General features: G+C 45.7%; 1 protein-coding gene across 3 annotated transcripts in view; it reads left to right on the top strand.

Annotated features, from left to right (window-relative positions):
• The window catches only part of LOC131199881 (N-acetylated-alpha-linked acidic dipeptidase 2-like), a 64,228-nt gene extending 49,001 nt beyond the window's left edge, over nt 1-15,227 (top strand). For 2 of the 3 annotated variants that reach the window (XM_058186130.1, XM_058186128.1), the window contains 7 exons: nt 366-433; nt 3,465-3,556; nt 6,211-6,301; nt 9,038-9,302; nt 9,924-10,005; nt 10,519-10,611; nt 13,460-15,227. In XM_058186130.1, coding sequence (XP_058042113.1) covers nt 366-433; nt 3,465-3,556; nt 6,211-6,301; nt 9,038-9,302; nt 9,924-10,005; nt 10,519-10,611; nt 13,460-13,649 — 881 coding nt within the window. In that variant the 3' untranslated portion in view covers nt 13,650-15,227. The remainder of the gene's footprint in view (nt 1-365; nt 434-3,464; nt 3,557-6,210; nt 6,302-9,037; nt 9,303-9,923; nt 10,006-10,518; nt 10,612-13,459) is intronic. The other variant, XM_058186127.1, reaches the window with a different exon arrangement.
• The last annotated feature ends 290 nt before the right edge of the window (nt 15,228-15,517 follow it).

Consider the following 15,517-nt stretch of genomic DNA (forward strand, 5'->3'; position numbering starts at 1 on the left):
AAATTAATGTTAGGAGTTGGTTTAGAACAGAAGAGATGCCGGTATTTTCCCTTATTGTATTTTATTTTGTCAAGGGATGTCAATTACACCTAGTCTCCTAGGAGTTGTTTTATGGTTGTGCATGATATGTAGGTAAGTATCTTTCTGTTTACATGTAAGCTGTCAGAATTTTTATGCCTTGACTCGTCTTGAGAGGAGGGAAAATTCCCTGGAGGGCAAGAAAGAGAGAAGGTTTGCTCCTGTAGATAAATTCAGTTTGAAGTAGAGGAGGCTATGTTTTAATCTGATTTTTTTTAAGGGTTGTATTTTTTTTGAGAGGGAACTGTTAACATCGATTCAAAATGATTTCTGTTTTTGTGTTGCAGGCAACTACACTTTGAGGGTTGACTGTACTCCTCTTCTGAACCAGTTGGTGTATAATCTGACAAAAGAGGTACAGTTCAGTAGTGAAATTCAATTTTTTTCCCCTACTGGTTTTGTGGGTGTTGCTTGGTAGGCGTGGCATTGCTTAGTGGCCGTGGCTTGGTGGGCATGGCAGGGGAAGGATACTGCAAAATCTCCATTCCCTCCCCACTCCTGGGGGAACGATATTGCAAAATCTCCATTCCCACCCCACTCCAGGGGAAGGATACTGCAAAATCCCCATTCCCTCCTTATCCTGGGGGAAAGATATTGCAAAATCTCCATTTCCACCCCATTCCAGGGAAGCATATTGCAAAATCCCCATTCCCACCTTACTACTGGGGGAAGGATATTGCAAAATCCCCATTCCTACCCCACTTCAGGGGAAGGATACTGCAAAATCCCCATTTCCACCCCATTCCGCTGGGTGAGATCATCAGTGGTTTCGGTGTGAAGTACCAGCTGTATGCGGATGACACCCAGCTGTACTTTTCTACACCGGACCACCCCAACGAAGCTATCGAAGTGCTGTCCCGGTGTCTGGAGGCCGTACGGGTCTGGATGGGGAGAAACAGGCTCAAGCTCAATCCCGCCAAGACAGAGTGGCTGTGGATGCCGCATCCCGCACAGTCAGCTAAATCATGCTGACCATCGGTGGCGAGTCATTGGCCCCGATGGAGAGGGTTCGCAACTTAGGCATCCTCCTGGATGAACGGCTGTCTCTAGAAGATCATTTGACGGCCGCCTCCAGGAGAGCGTTCTACCAGGTTCGCCTTGGTACGCCAGTTGCGCCTTTCTGGACCGGGATGCCCTATGCACGGTCACCACGCACTCGTGACGCCTCGCCTGGATTACTGCAATGCTCTCTACATGGGGCTCCCTTGAAGGGCATCCGAGGCTACAGTTAGTCCAGAATGCGGCTGCGCTGGTGATAGATGGAGCCCTCGTGGCTCCCGCATAACACCCATCCTGCGCAGACTGCACTGGCTACCTGTGGCCTTCCGGTGCGCTCAAGGTTTTGGTGACCACCTTTAAAGCGCCCATGGCATTGGGCCGGGTTATTTACGGGACCGCCTACTGCTACCGAATACCTCTCACCGACCCGTGCGCCTCACAGAGAGGGTCTCCTCAGGGTGCCGCCAGCGAGGCAATGTCGCCTGGCGACGCCCAGGAAGGGCCTTCTGTGGGGGCTCCCACCCTCTGGAACGAACTACCCCGGACTTCGTCAGCTTCCGGACCTTCGGACCTTCCGCCGCGGGCTTAAAACATACTTATTTAATTGTGCAGGACTGAGCTAGATTTTAAATTTATGGGTTTTAATTGGGTTTTATTTTTATATTTTAATTAACGGGCTTATAGAATAAGTTTTTTAATTGTTTTTATATTGTATTTATGTGTTTATGTGTTTTTTAAGTGCCTGTAAACCGCCCTGAGTCCTTCGGGAGATAGGGCGGTATATAAATACGATTAAATAAATAAATAAATAAATAAATAAATTCCAGGGGAAGGATACTGCAAAATCTCCATTCCCACCCCACCCCACCCCTGGGGGAACAATATTGCAAAATCTCCATTCCCACCCCACTCCAGGGGAAGGATACTGCAAAATCCCCCATTCCCTTCCCACTCCTGGGGAAATAATATTGAAAATCTCCATTTTCACCCCACTCCAGGGGAAGGATACTGCAAAATCCCCATTCCCTCCTTACTCCTGGGGGAAGGTTATTCCAAAATCCCCATTCCCACCCCACTCCAGGGGAAGGATACTGCAAAATCTCCATTCCCATCCCACTCCTGGGGGAATGATGCTGCAAAATCTCCATTCCCATCCTACTCTCTGGGGCCAGCCCACTCTTTCCAGCACTCTCTGAGTGGTTTACAATGTCAGCATATTGTCTGGGTCCTCATTTTACTGAGCTCAGATAGAAAGCTGAATCAACCTTGAGGCAGTCAGGATCGAACTCCTGGCTGTGGGAATGCAGAGTTCCCCTGCATTACTGCACTTTAATGACTGCGTCACACCAGGGCTCAATGCACAGAGCTTTCAATATTAGTTTGTGGAAAGCACATACTGTCAAGGGCACACAATAAAAATGGTAGCATGAATAACGGAGGCACCTCCTTTATTTTTGGCTGTCGCTTTTGATAACGCTTCTTGTTTTATCAACTTACTGTTTAGTTTGTAACCCAGAAGAATGTCTTGGGTTGTGTTGGGTAAACATTCAAACCAGCTATTGTGACCCAGGCCCAAGTAGGTAGCAGTAGACGCAATTAGTTCAAAAACGAATAGACTTTATTAGAACAGCTGAGAATTAACTTATTCACAGTGTAGGCCAAATTATATCAAAGCAAATTCTTCATAACACAATTCTTCAGTCTTATCACCAACCTTGGTCTAATTAGGCAAACTGCCACATGTTTTTCTTGGCAAAAGTTCAAAAGCAGAAGATGCCGACAAGAAATAAATGCAGCAAGACAAGGAGCAAGGCTATCAACATTGTTTTCTGGCAAAGAGCCCAAACGCCGTTGCTGGTCTTTTAAGCCTTATGGGAGGGTGTAATCATCTCTTGGTCCTACTCCCGAGTCATCCTCTTTGCTTTAGCTGCTCTTGCCTTCTGGCAGCTGTTCTCATGCGTGCATTAGGAACAGGCTCCTCCTGTTCCTCTGCCTCACTACTGTCAGCCTCTGGAGGCTCTGGAGTCCACACATCACTCCCAGATGGCCCTGGCCTGACCTCTGCCTCCAATGCAGAGCCCTCATCCGGGCCTTCCCCAGCTTCCAGGACTGGCTCATGTTCTTCCTCAGCCTCATCGCTGTCGGACTCCATTGCCAGCTCCGCAAGCTGCTGGTGGACCACAACACAACCAACTTGGATCTAGAGCAGTTGTTCCCAACCTCTGCAGCTGGAAGGTGGATGGACTTCAACTCCCAGAATTCCCCAGCCAGCCATGGAGTCCACCCGCCTTCCAGCTGCCAAGGTGAGGAAACATTGATCTAGACCATTCAAAATGCTTAAAGAAGTAACAATGTGGATGATAGATTGAGTTTCATTTCATACACAGGTCTCAAGTCCTGATGAAGGCTATGAAGGAAAATCTCTCTATGAGAGTTGGCTTGAGAAGGATCCTTCAACTGAAACTAATCAGCGGCCCAGGTAAGATATGCTCTTATCTACATCTTATTAGCATGCCTGCCCTGGGGATCTTTGCACATATGTGAGAACTATTATAGCGTTTATATCTGCATTAAAAGCAGTGTGCTTCTATTCCCACATTGACCTGCAACATTCTAGGCTAGGCTCAAATGGAGTTGGGTTAGAGCATGATGTTCTTGATGATAATAAGTGTACATACCAATGTTTTCCCAAAAATAAGACAAGGTCTTATATTAATTTTGGCTCCAAAAAGATACATTAGGGCTTATTTTCCAGTTAGGTCTTATTTTCAGGGAAATATAGTACTAAATGAGTCCAGTTATCATAACTGGGGCTTATTTTTGGGGTAGGACTTACATTGCGAGCATCCTGAAAAATCATGCTAGGGCTTATTTTCTGGTTGGGTCTTATTTTCAAGGAAATACAGTACTAAATGCATCTGCCTGGTTGATGATCTTAACTTTCCATAGGGAAACCTAGCTATTGTCTCAGCAGGTTGTGCGAACTGGGTCATCACGTTAAGCTGTCAAACGGTTCATTCGTTAAAATGTCTCCTGCTCTGCAGAGATGGCAATTGTAGTCTGTTAATCTGAATTTTATGTGAAGCCACCCATTATATTGTTCACCAGTACTGAACTCAGGCGATGTAGCAGGAGCTTTCCGATTCAATAGCTGGGTTATAGAGATCTTTTGGGGTGGAGCTGGGCAGGAATCAGAGATTGCATTCAGCCGATTCAAACCGGAGTGCCCGAACCGGTAGTGGAAATCACGGGCGGGGGGAGGGACACCCATCCGCCCCAGCTCTATGCCATCCTATTTAGGCACGTTTTTGAGGCTGAGTGCATGCACGGAAGGCGGCGTCCCAGCAAAGCGCATCTGCAGAAGGCTGGGCACATGCGTGGATAGGGCATGTGCTAGCAAAGCATGCACGCGTACACACACACACACATTTGCAGATCAGTAGGGAAAGTGTTGTGTCCCACTCCTCCGCTGATGGCCAGGTCGGGGAAGTCCATATCAAGCGTGCCTCTGCAGCTCTGCCAAAGTCCTATCAGAGTTCTCAAGGCAGGCAGGAGACCAGGAAGTGACTTCAGCAATCCAAGTTAGACTTTGCCTGACTCAGAAAATGCCAGAAAGCAGATCCTTTATATAGGCCATGGGGTGTGGCTCCATGACTCAGCACTTATCCAGGCCTGCCCCTCCCTTCCTTTTGCTGACGCCGCCTATCAATTCTCCTGAAGTGAGGATCTCTCCAGGCTCCAGCTGTTGGCAATTCACATTCCTCAGGCTCACATGCTGTGGGGGAGGGGGAGGGGTCTAGTTGCTCCGTTTGCCTGGGCATGGAGCCAGCGGTGGAGACTGGAGGCACGTCAGGCCCTTCGTCTTGCTCGGCCTGTCTGGGCATGGTGCCAGGGCTGGGGCCTGGAGGCATGCCAGGACATTCCTCAGTATTCGGCAGGAGATAAGAGGGACCCGGCTGCGGGGAAAGCGAGCGAGACACAACAGAAAGTTAGTGAATACCACCCAGTGGTCGGTTGCTCCGGTTCGGTCTGGTTCTTGTGAACCGGTAATAAAAGCGGCGGGAGGCTCCGCCCATTCGCCCGAATATCATCATGGACTTAAGCATGTACACGCACTCCTGTTCCAAACCAGTAGTAAAGGTAAGTAGAACCCACCCCTGATACTACCCCTGGCAGGAATCCATAGTTAGAGAAATTTGTTCAGCTTCGGTTAATCTAGAAGAGGTTATGAAATGGTTCGTTTCTCAGAAATGGGAAATTCAGATTGCCTTCTCCTACTGCCCCTTCTTTTTTTATTTGAGGTAGTGTTTTTTTCCCCAAGTTGCATATGGAATTTATGTATGTTGTATACATGCAACTTTTGTGTTCTAATTTAAGGAAAAGCAATTTGCTATGAGAAGTCCCTATAGCGTGAGCAACAAGAAAAAATATGCAAATTACAATACAATCTATCAGAAGAGTAACTACTGTTGATGAAATAACCATCTACCTCAGGGGTCTCCAACCTTGGCAACTTTAAGACTTGGGGACTTCAACTCCCAGAATTCCTCAGCCAGCTTTGCTGGCTGAGGGACTCTGGGAGTTGAAGTCCCCAAGTCTTAAAGTTGCCAAGGTTGGAGACCCCTGATCTACCTCAACACAATCTATACCACGGGTGTCAAACTCGATCACATCACATGGCACATTGTGACATACTGTGTTGTTTTTTTCAGTCTATAAATACTTTTTATTTTTTAAAGCAACAAGAAGACATAACAAACACGAACATAATACATATCTGAGGTGTTTTAAGAGGACTTTTAAGAGGAAAAATGAATGCTTTAAGCTTTAAGATCTAAAAATCCAATTGCTTCCTCAGATTGGTCTATTTTTTTCCCTCTATTTTGGAGGTAGGGGCCAAAATAAGATACTTCAGCTCCAAAGCAGTCTCCAGATATGCTGCAAATTTCTTATTGGCACAATATAACTACCAGATCTATTTATTTTTTAAATGTGCGCCGCCATCTTGGGAACACCACTGCTATGCTTAACTCATCTGCCTAGATCTCTTCTTTTTATCCCCAACATAAAAGTGCCAAACGTTACAAGAAGATTAAATCTTGAATTCTCCCCTTCCTTCTCCTATCTGGCTAGGATCAACAAGCTTGGATCGGGCAGTGATTTTGAAGCTTTCTTTCAAAGATTAGGGATTGCGTCTGGCAGAGTCCGCTACACTAAGAACCGGGTAAGCCGAACTGCTTGCTTCAAAAGCTGTCACCAACAGCTTCTGGAAAGAGCGGTTATTTTATTCCGTGAATCTTATTTCTTAGCTGCTTGAATCACTGAAGCCACTCTTAAAGTGATCTACAGGGAGTAGAGATTAAAAACAGAAATGTAGTAACTTAAAGCGGCAACTGGGTCAAAAACCACAGTGGGGAAGAACGGATTCCATAAAACGTAGAACTGAGGAAAAATTTCCACAAGGAATCAGTGGAACAGCTTGTCTTCAGAAGATGCTCCAAGACTGGAGGCTTTGCAGAAGAGATTGGGCAGCCATTTGACTGGAATGGTATAGGGCAGGGGTGCTGGCTGAGGAATTCTGGGAGTTGAAGTCCACAAGTCTTAAAGTTGCCAAGTTGGAGACCCCTGGTATAGGGCATGGGTGTCAAACTCAACACCCATGGGCTGGATCCAGCCCGTGGTGTGCTTAGATCTGGCTCACGGAGCTGCCCTGGAAACAGTAAAGGACTGGCCCCCAGTGCCTCTGCCAGCAAAAATGGAGCTCAAGGGTCTGCACGTGGCCCCCCCCCGGCCATGCCCCCCCCCCAGTCCTCCCACAAGGTCAAACACAACCCTGATGTGGCCTTCAGTGAAATCGAGTTTGATACTCCCGGTATAGGGTTTCCTGTTTGACCAGGGGGTTGGACTAGAAGATCTCCAAGGTACCTTCCCACTCTATTCTAAAATAGTCACCAAGGGCATTATGAATCACTCTGTCCCCCAGAACTTGGTAGAGCAGCCAAATCTATAGGGCTCTTCTGCGGCAAGGGGAATCAGAACCATGTAGATCTTGGAGGATGGTTCAGCAGAAGACAATTCTCTAACACTGATTTATTAAACTGTATTCATTTATTTATTAAACTATATTAATTTATTTATTAAATTTATTTGCCACCTACCTAACTTTATTTGCCACCTAAATTTATTTGCCACCTACCTGTTGGAGCAAGTCTGGGCAGCTTACAAAATGCTAAAAAAAGATAAAACTATAAAAAATAGTTAAAATGAATAAGAATTAAATAGAGATGAAAATAGCTGTAGCACTTAGACTTATCTAGCGCCACCTAGTGCTTTACAGCACTCTCTAAGCCAGGTGTCTCCAACCTTGATCCCTTTAAGACTTGTGGACTTCAACTCCCAGAGTTCCTCAGCCAGCTTTGCTGGCTGAGGGACTCTGGGAGTTGAAGTCCACAAGTCTTAAAGGGACCAAGGTTGGAGACCCCTGCTCTAAGCAGTTTACAGAGTCAGCATATTGTCCTCAGCAATCTGGGTCCTCGACCAACATTGAGCCCCTGAGTCGAACTCCAGACTGTGGGCAGAGTTTGCCTGCATTACTGCATTCTCACCACTGTGCCACCGGGGTTCCTAAAAGTCAAGGGGATGGATGGAAAGGAAACAAGATCTTCTCTCTTACTCCAGTAAGAGAGCAAGATCTCTCTTACTCAAACATCTCCAGTGTAGGCTATCAGGATTCCAAATCAGCTGGCAGTGCCAGGTTTTAAGGCCCTTCCAGAAGACCAGAAGGGATGAATCTCATCTCTGGTGGCAAGATGTTCCAAAGGGTGGATACCATAACAAAACAAAAACAAAAAAAGACTCTTCTCCTACAGTCTTTCAGTCAAAATTCCTTGATTGACAGAGTTCGTAGCAAGCGCCTTTTTCGGGAGCAAATGGTACAAGCCAATCCCAACCTTCATTGGTGGTTTTACATACCCATAGCAGATAGCAAGACTGGGGGAGGGAGGGGGGTGTTTTTTTTTTTTTTGTGTCATTTTTGAACAGTTCAATAAACTGCCAAGAGGCCCCGCAAAGTCATTAAAACTCGGTTTAACATTCTACAGAGCTTCTAAAAATGGCTTCATCAGAGCTAAGTGGATCCAAATTGCGGCAAAATCTTGCTTTAATCTAAGATCTATCGCTCCCAAACGTCAGTTCAATGACTGTACTTCATCACAGCGATGGTCCTTTTAAATATTAAAAAGGCAGAATATAATATTTCCCCTAAAAGAGTAATAAAAAATCTTAAGGGAGACAGAAACTTAGAGCCCCAGCTCTCTGGCCCAAGCAGATACTGATCTGGGGCAGCTTTTAGAAATCCAGATTTGGTAATCCATTACTCTCTGGAGTAAAGTCTGAACAAAGGCAGAGTGACAGGATTAGCCTTCACTCAAGATCCAAACCATGGCCGTTAAGCCATAATAGGAATTGCCTAAACCTCTATCATAAAACAAGCTCCTTCATTGCATCATCTCAGGGCAGACCAAACTTAGTTCAGACAACCTATAGAGCCAGCTATGACCCCTACATAACCCCTACAACGGAATACATGTTCTTGCACAGGAACAGGAAGCTCAAGTTCAAAGCCCAAGAGAAGGTATAAAAGCCACCCACTCTCAACTTCATTCTGCCCAGAATCACACGTGCTTGGTTGTTCTGCTTTATCTATAAATGGACCCTCTTTCAAATTAGCCTCCAGCCTCCATTTTGTCTCCATTGGCTTTCTCCCGGCTTGGAACTGAACCAGATGGATATTTCTTCCCACAAATGTTTTAAAGTTGAAGTAAAATTAAAGTAAAAACATCTCAGTCTGATTATTTGGGATGCTCTGGTTTTGAAGAGATGTCCTGGATGGAAATTTGAAACGTTGCTGCTGAATATGGACTTCATCCTGCTGACTCATTTATTTATTTATTTTTGACAGAAAGTGGACAAATACAGTAATTATCCTGTATACCACACTACCTACGAGACTTTTGAACTGGTCAAGCGGTTTTACGACCCTTCTTTCCAGAAACAGCTCACTGTGGCTCAAATACGTGCAGGCCTGGTCTATGAGCTCTCAGATTCTCCAGTCCTTCCCCTCCATTGTCAGGATTATGCAGAAGCCTTGAGACTCTACGCCAATGAAATCTATGACCAGGCCAAGAAACACAAAGAAGAACTTGAGAAGTACCAAGTTTCATTTGGTAAGGTTTCTCTTGAACGGGACTCGGAATCCATAAATTTATGCTTGAGCTTTCTAATCACCATCATTCTGTCCACCAAAGCAGTGGTGGGTTTCAAATTTTTTTATTACCGGTTCTGTGGGCGTGGCTTGGTAGGCGTGGCATGACTTGGTGGGCGTGGCTTGAGTGTAGCATGGGAAGGATACTGCAAAATCTTCATTCCCACCCCACTCCCGGGGGAGGTTACTGCAAAATCCCCATTTCCTCCCGATAGTTGGGACTCAGAAGGCAGAGAATAGATGGGGGTGGGGCCAGTCAGAATTTTTACTACTGGTTCTCTGAACTACTCAAAATTTCCTCTACCGGTTCTCCAGAACCTGTTAGAACCTGCTGGATTTCACCCCTTCTCCTACCGCCATGCATGCCTGTAGGAGAGTCTGTAGGGCACGGGCTCAATCCATTGCTAACTCCTATCCTAAGCCTCCCTCCCTCTTCCCTCTTGGTCATCTGACCCAGAACAGAGCTCGTTTGATGGTGTTGAGATGAATTCCAGAAGCTGTGCAGGGCCATCTTTCTCGATCTCGTTTAAACTAGAGAAATCGCAAAGCTTGAAGCTCATTGGTGCAACTTTTCTGTTCGCAGACGCCCTGTTTTCTGCCGTGAATCATTTTGCATCTGTAGCACCAGTTTTTCACCGCAGGCTTTCACAGCTTGACATGAATAAGTAAGTTTAATATTTCTGCAAAAGTTAATGCAACTTTATTGGCGTTATTGATAATCATTCATCCGCTCATCTTTAGGAGAATGTTTTGCTTGCATCACAGTCAGAGATGGGGTTCACTTATCTTTCCTACCGGTTTGCAAATGTGAGCGTGCGTGTCTCCCGCATGCTTGGCCTTCCATGCATGCTCTTGACTCGCCCGTGCCCCTCGCGCACATGCGCATGACCTCAAAAACATGGCTGAATAGGATGGCATTAAGTCTGGGCAAGTGGGTGGGGCTTACTGCAGTCAGACCTACCGGTTCGCCCAAACTGGGCAGAACCAGCTGAATCCCACCAGTGATCACGGTGCTTCATCCCTGTGTAATAGACTTCAACTCCCAGAATTCATGTATGACTAGGGAATTCTGGGAGTTGAAGTCCACCCATCTTAAAAGTTCATCGAGGTTGAGAAACATGATATCCTGAATAGTCCAGGGGTGTTTGATACCTTTCTCTGTCTTCTATCTGCTGCAGCCCCATTGCCGTACGGCGCATGAATGACCAGTTGATGTTTCTTGAGAGAGCTTTCATTGATCCTCTTGGCTTGCCAGGCAGACCATTCTACAGGTAAAGCCTCTGAGACTTTTTGCTAAGTACGACTTAGTCACACACGACTTTTTTTGCCGTGTCACAAGCAGTCCTCGATTTACAACAGAGAATTTTTATTGGTGAGTGGTGGTTAAAAGGAGCTGCACCCCATTTTGCAGTCACTTTTCTCCTGGTTGTTAAATGGATCACTTCGGTTGTTTAGTGAATGATGAGGTCATCAAGCAAATCCGGCTTCTCCATTGACTCGCCTTGCCAGAAGCTGGCTGGGTAGGTTGCAAATAGCGATAGCAATAGCATTCGGACTTATATATATCGCTTCATAATGCTTAACAGCCCTGTCTCTCTTTTATATATATATAAATAATTTTTATTGTAATTTTTTTTTTAATTTACATTTATATCCCGCCCTTCTCCGAAAACTCAGGGCGGCTTACAGTGTGTAAGGCAATAGTCTCATTCTATTTGTATATTTACAAAGTCAACTTATTGCCCCCCCCCCAACAATCTGGGTCCTCATTTTACCTACCTTATAAAGGATGGAAGGCTGAGTCAACCTTTTACCATAACTCTAATACAAAGTCAAACAGACAGTCTCATTTTTATATGTTTTGGATTAAAAGTTCAAGTAAAATCTACATTATATTCATATATATACATCCTCAACTTCCTTATAAATATTATTATATTTTTATTTCCTTAAATTAAAAGACACTTGTTCCTGGGGAGGAAAGCTATGGCAAATCTAGACAGTGTACTAAAAAGCAGAGACATCACCCTGCCAACAAAAGTGCATATAGTCAAGGCTATGGTTTTCCCAGTTGCAATGTATGGCTGTGAAGGCTGGACCATAAGAAAGGCTGAGCGCCAAAGAATTGAGGCCTTTGAACTCTGCTGCTGGAGAAGACTCCTGCGAGTACCTTGGACTGCAAGGCGATCCAACAAGTCAGTCCTAGAGGAGATCAACCCTGACTGCTCTTTAGAAGGCCAGATCCTGAAGATGAAACTCAAATACTTTGGCCAGCTAATGAGAAAGAAGGACTCACTGGAGAAGAGCCTAATGCTGGGAAAGACTGAGGGCAAAAGAAGAATGGGACGGCAGAGAACGAACTGGCTAGAGGGAGTCACTGAAGCAGTAGGCATGAGTTTAAATGGACTCCAGAGGATGGTAGAGGACAGGAAGGCCTGGAGGAAAGTTGTCCATGGGGTTGCAATGGGTCGGACACGACTTCACAACTAACAACAAAATAAATATTTTTGTTTCTGTTGTCTATCCACCTATAGCACTTTTCCCAAACCGCATAATATTCCGAAACATCTTTTTCTTTTAATTCTAAAGACTTCTTTATCGCTTCATAGTGCTTTACAGCCCTGTCTAAGCAGCTTACAAAATCACCATATTGTCCCCAACAATCTGGATCCTCATTTTACTGATCTTGTATCTTTTCTTTTATGTACACTGAGAGCATATGCACGAAGACAAATTCCTTGTGTGTCCAATCACACTTGGCCAATAAAAAATTCTATTCTATTCTATTCTATTCTATTCTATTCTATTCTATTCTATTCTATTCTATTCTATTCTGTTCTATTCTAAGGACAAAAGGCTGATTCCATCATGAACCGGTCAAGATCGAACTCCATGCTGTGCGCAGAGTTAGCCTGCAATACCGCATTCTAACCTCTGCGCCACCATGGAACAAATAGCAATTATGCCGGTAACCAAATGCCCAAATTTTAATCACGATTGTGGGGAAATTGCAATGGTCATAATGTGAGAACTGGTCATAAATCACCCACAATTTCTGCTACTAGTTCGCCTGTATCGGTCCGAATATGAACCAAATACCACCTTTGATTCTAACCACTGTGCCACTACAGCTTCAGTAAAATATAATCTCTTCTGCGAGGATAAGGGACAAGTTCCCTTTGTGAAGTTCTTGCTGATACAGCTTCAGGAAACAGCTAGTGTACGTTGTTCTGTGATATAAGGTAAAGCTATTTTAAAAAATACATTTTGTTTTCGGGCAGTTTTGTTACGGATGTTTCAGGCTGTCCTGATGTTTTCTTACACCTTGCTAAACATTGCTCCTGCAAGCTTTCGCAGAAGGTACTTTAAAAGCCTGACATTTAGAGTTAAGATTCGCCATTCAGGCACAACGTTCCAAAGGAGCTTTTCAAAAGGCACTTGGACTTTTCCTGGGTCCCCCCTCCAGCTCCTTGGAAACTGTTGTGGTCCGTCAGCAGCCTATGGAGCTGGCAATGGAGTCGGAGAGCGATGAGGCTGAGGTGAGGCCAGGGCCATCGGGACTCCAGAGCCTCCAGAGGCTGATAGTAGTGAGGCAGAGGAATAGGAGGAGCCTGTTCCTAATGCACGCATGAGAAGAGCTGCCAGAAGGCAAGAGCAGCTCAAGCAAAGAGGACGACTCGGGAGTAGGGCCAAGAGATGATTGGCCCCTCCCATAAGCCATAATAACAGAACAGCACCGGTGTTTCAGCTTGCCGGAAAACAACGTTGTAGCTGCGGTCTCTGCTTTGTGTATGTCTTTGCTTTTTGTGGCTTTTGGACATTTGCCAGGAAGGGCCTTTGGCAGTTTGCCTAATTGGACTAAGGTTTGTAAGATAACTGAAGAATTTGTATTTGGGAGTCATTTGTTTTTCTTTGAGTTGAACGACGCTGGGAATGAAGTAATTCCCAGCTGTTCGAATAAAGTTTGCTTTTCCACGAACTAAGTTTATTACTACCTACTTGGGCCTGGGTCACAACAAAAACATTTCGCTTCGCATCCAGGAAAGCTTCTTCGGTTCTGCTAAGTTTGCGCAACTTTGCTAATTTTTTTTTTTTTGCCTCTGTCTTCTTGTTCTGCAGACACGTCGTTTTTGCTCCAAGCAGTCGCAACAAATACGCAGGGATGTCATTCCCGGGGATCTATGATGCTCTGTTTGATATAGGCAGCAGGACAGATCCACAGAAAGCTTGGAAAGAAGTCAAGAGACAGATCTCTATCGCAGCCTTCACTGTGCAGGCCGCCGCAGGGATTCTGGAAGAGGTTTTGTAAGACGACGGCTGTAGAAGAGAAGCGGCCTATATGATTTGCAGGGCCGGAAAATTTATATTACATGTGCAATTTTACAATCCCAGCATGTCATGGTGATACTGCTTCCAATTCTGGTGATTTGAACACTGATCAAGTGGGTTTTGGCAGCCGTTTGACTCTTCAAGCTTGTTTCAATTTAGTTTCTGAACGTTTCGTTACCAAACTAGGTAACACGATCAGGATTTTCTTGTCCTATTCCTCTGATTCAAATGGGAATGAAAATTTGAAATCTTCCTTTACTCCAATGCAGGTAGTCCTTAAGACCACAAGATAGTCCTTGACTTATGACCACAATTGGGACCGGAGTTTTTGTCGCTAAGCAAAGTGGTTGTTGAGTAAGTCACGTCCAAGTTTATATTTTTGGCCATGGTTGTTAAGCAAATCATTGCAGTTGCTAAGTGAATCAAAGGGTAGTTAAAGAAATATGGCTTCCCCCACTGCCTTGTCTGTCAGAAACTGGCTGGGAAGGCCACAAAAGGTGATCAGAGGATTAAAGCACACTGTAAATTGTTTGTAAATGCATGTCAATTGCCAAGTGCTCAAATTTTGATCACGCGGTTGTGGGGATGCTGCAATGTTCATTAAGTGCCAGGACCAGTTGCAAGTCGCTTTTTTCCAGCTTTGCTCTGACTTCAAAGGTTCCTGAATGACTGGTTGTAAGTTAAGGACTATCTGCATTTTTAGTTGCCCAAGGCAGTCCCAAACGTCTAGCTTCAAAGTGATCGAGCCTAAGGATGTCAGCATTGTTCCGTTCACAAACTGGCCTGTGAACGGAGTAGCTGACTTCAGAAAGCCCGTGGCTGCTTGGACGTTTTGCATTACGCGCAAAATACAACGAAGCTTTTTTTGCTCTTTGCACGAAAACAAAATACAGCTGTTTTTCTTCTGAGCACAAATGGGGAACTTAGGAGTTTGTGTGTGTGGGGAAACACAAAATGGTTGGCTGAGTGGAAGATATTGCGACATGAGAAGCAGTAGCAGAAGTATGGAGGGAGAGAAGACGCTTGGAAGAATTGAGTGGAGTGAGACATGCTATGGTGTGAGACATGCTATGGTGGGCCATCAGTGCTGAGAGCTAAAGGAGGGTCTTGGGAAAATTTGGAGTGATGGATTATGCAGCTCAGGAAGCTCGTGGAGGCGAGGGAAGTGGTAGTGTCCAGGGGTGGGCTTCTGGGGGTTTGCAGGGTTTCAGGAGAACCTCTAGCTAAGATTTTGTGCAGTTCAGAGAAGCCCCAAATCCCACTCCTGGCTGGCCCCACCCACCCCGCTCCTCCCAGATGTCCCCACGCGGCCCATTTTGGATGCAGGTAAGTGCAGAGTGTGCATGGAGGCTCAGGGAGGGCAAAAAACAGACCTACTGGAAATTCGGGAAGGCTGGAAATGGGCCTGTTTCTGGCCTCCAGAGCCTGGAAGGCTGTTTTCGCCCTCCCGGAGGCTTGAGGAAACCCTCCCGAGCCCGGGAAGGGCAAAAACGCTCCTACCCGCTGTGGTGCAGGAGACTGATTAGGCCAGGGGTCTCCAACCTTGGTCCCTTTAAGACTTGTGGACTTCAACTCCCTAGCTTGGCCCACTAGGCGCGTGTTTCGTCCTCTTTGTCAACTTGAAGGACGATCACGGGCCATGTAGGCACCTTTTTTACCATCTTTGAGGATGCCCATGGGCTGGCTGCAAGGGGATCGTTTGAAGACCTTTGGTCCCCAGTGGGGGAATTGAGGATGGTCCTGGACAATCCTAGCTTGACTATTGTAGGACTATATCCTCTCCCCCCCCCTTTGTGCCCATAGACCACCCCTCGGGACTGGAGAAGAGGGGTTGGAGCTCTGACTTAA

This window comes from Ahaetulla prasina, chromosome 5 (assembly GCF_028640845.1).
Source record: "Ahaetulla prasina isolate Xishuangbanna chromosome 5, ASM2864084v1, whole genome shotgun sequence".
Taxonomy (NCBI): Eukaryota; Metazoa; Chordata; class Lepidosauria; order Squamata; family Colubridae; genus Ahaetulla; species Ahaetulla prasina.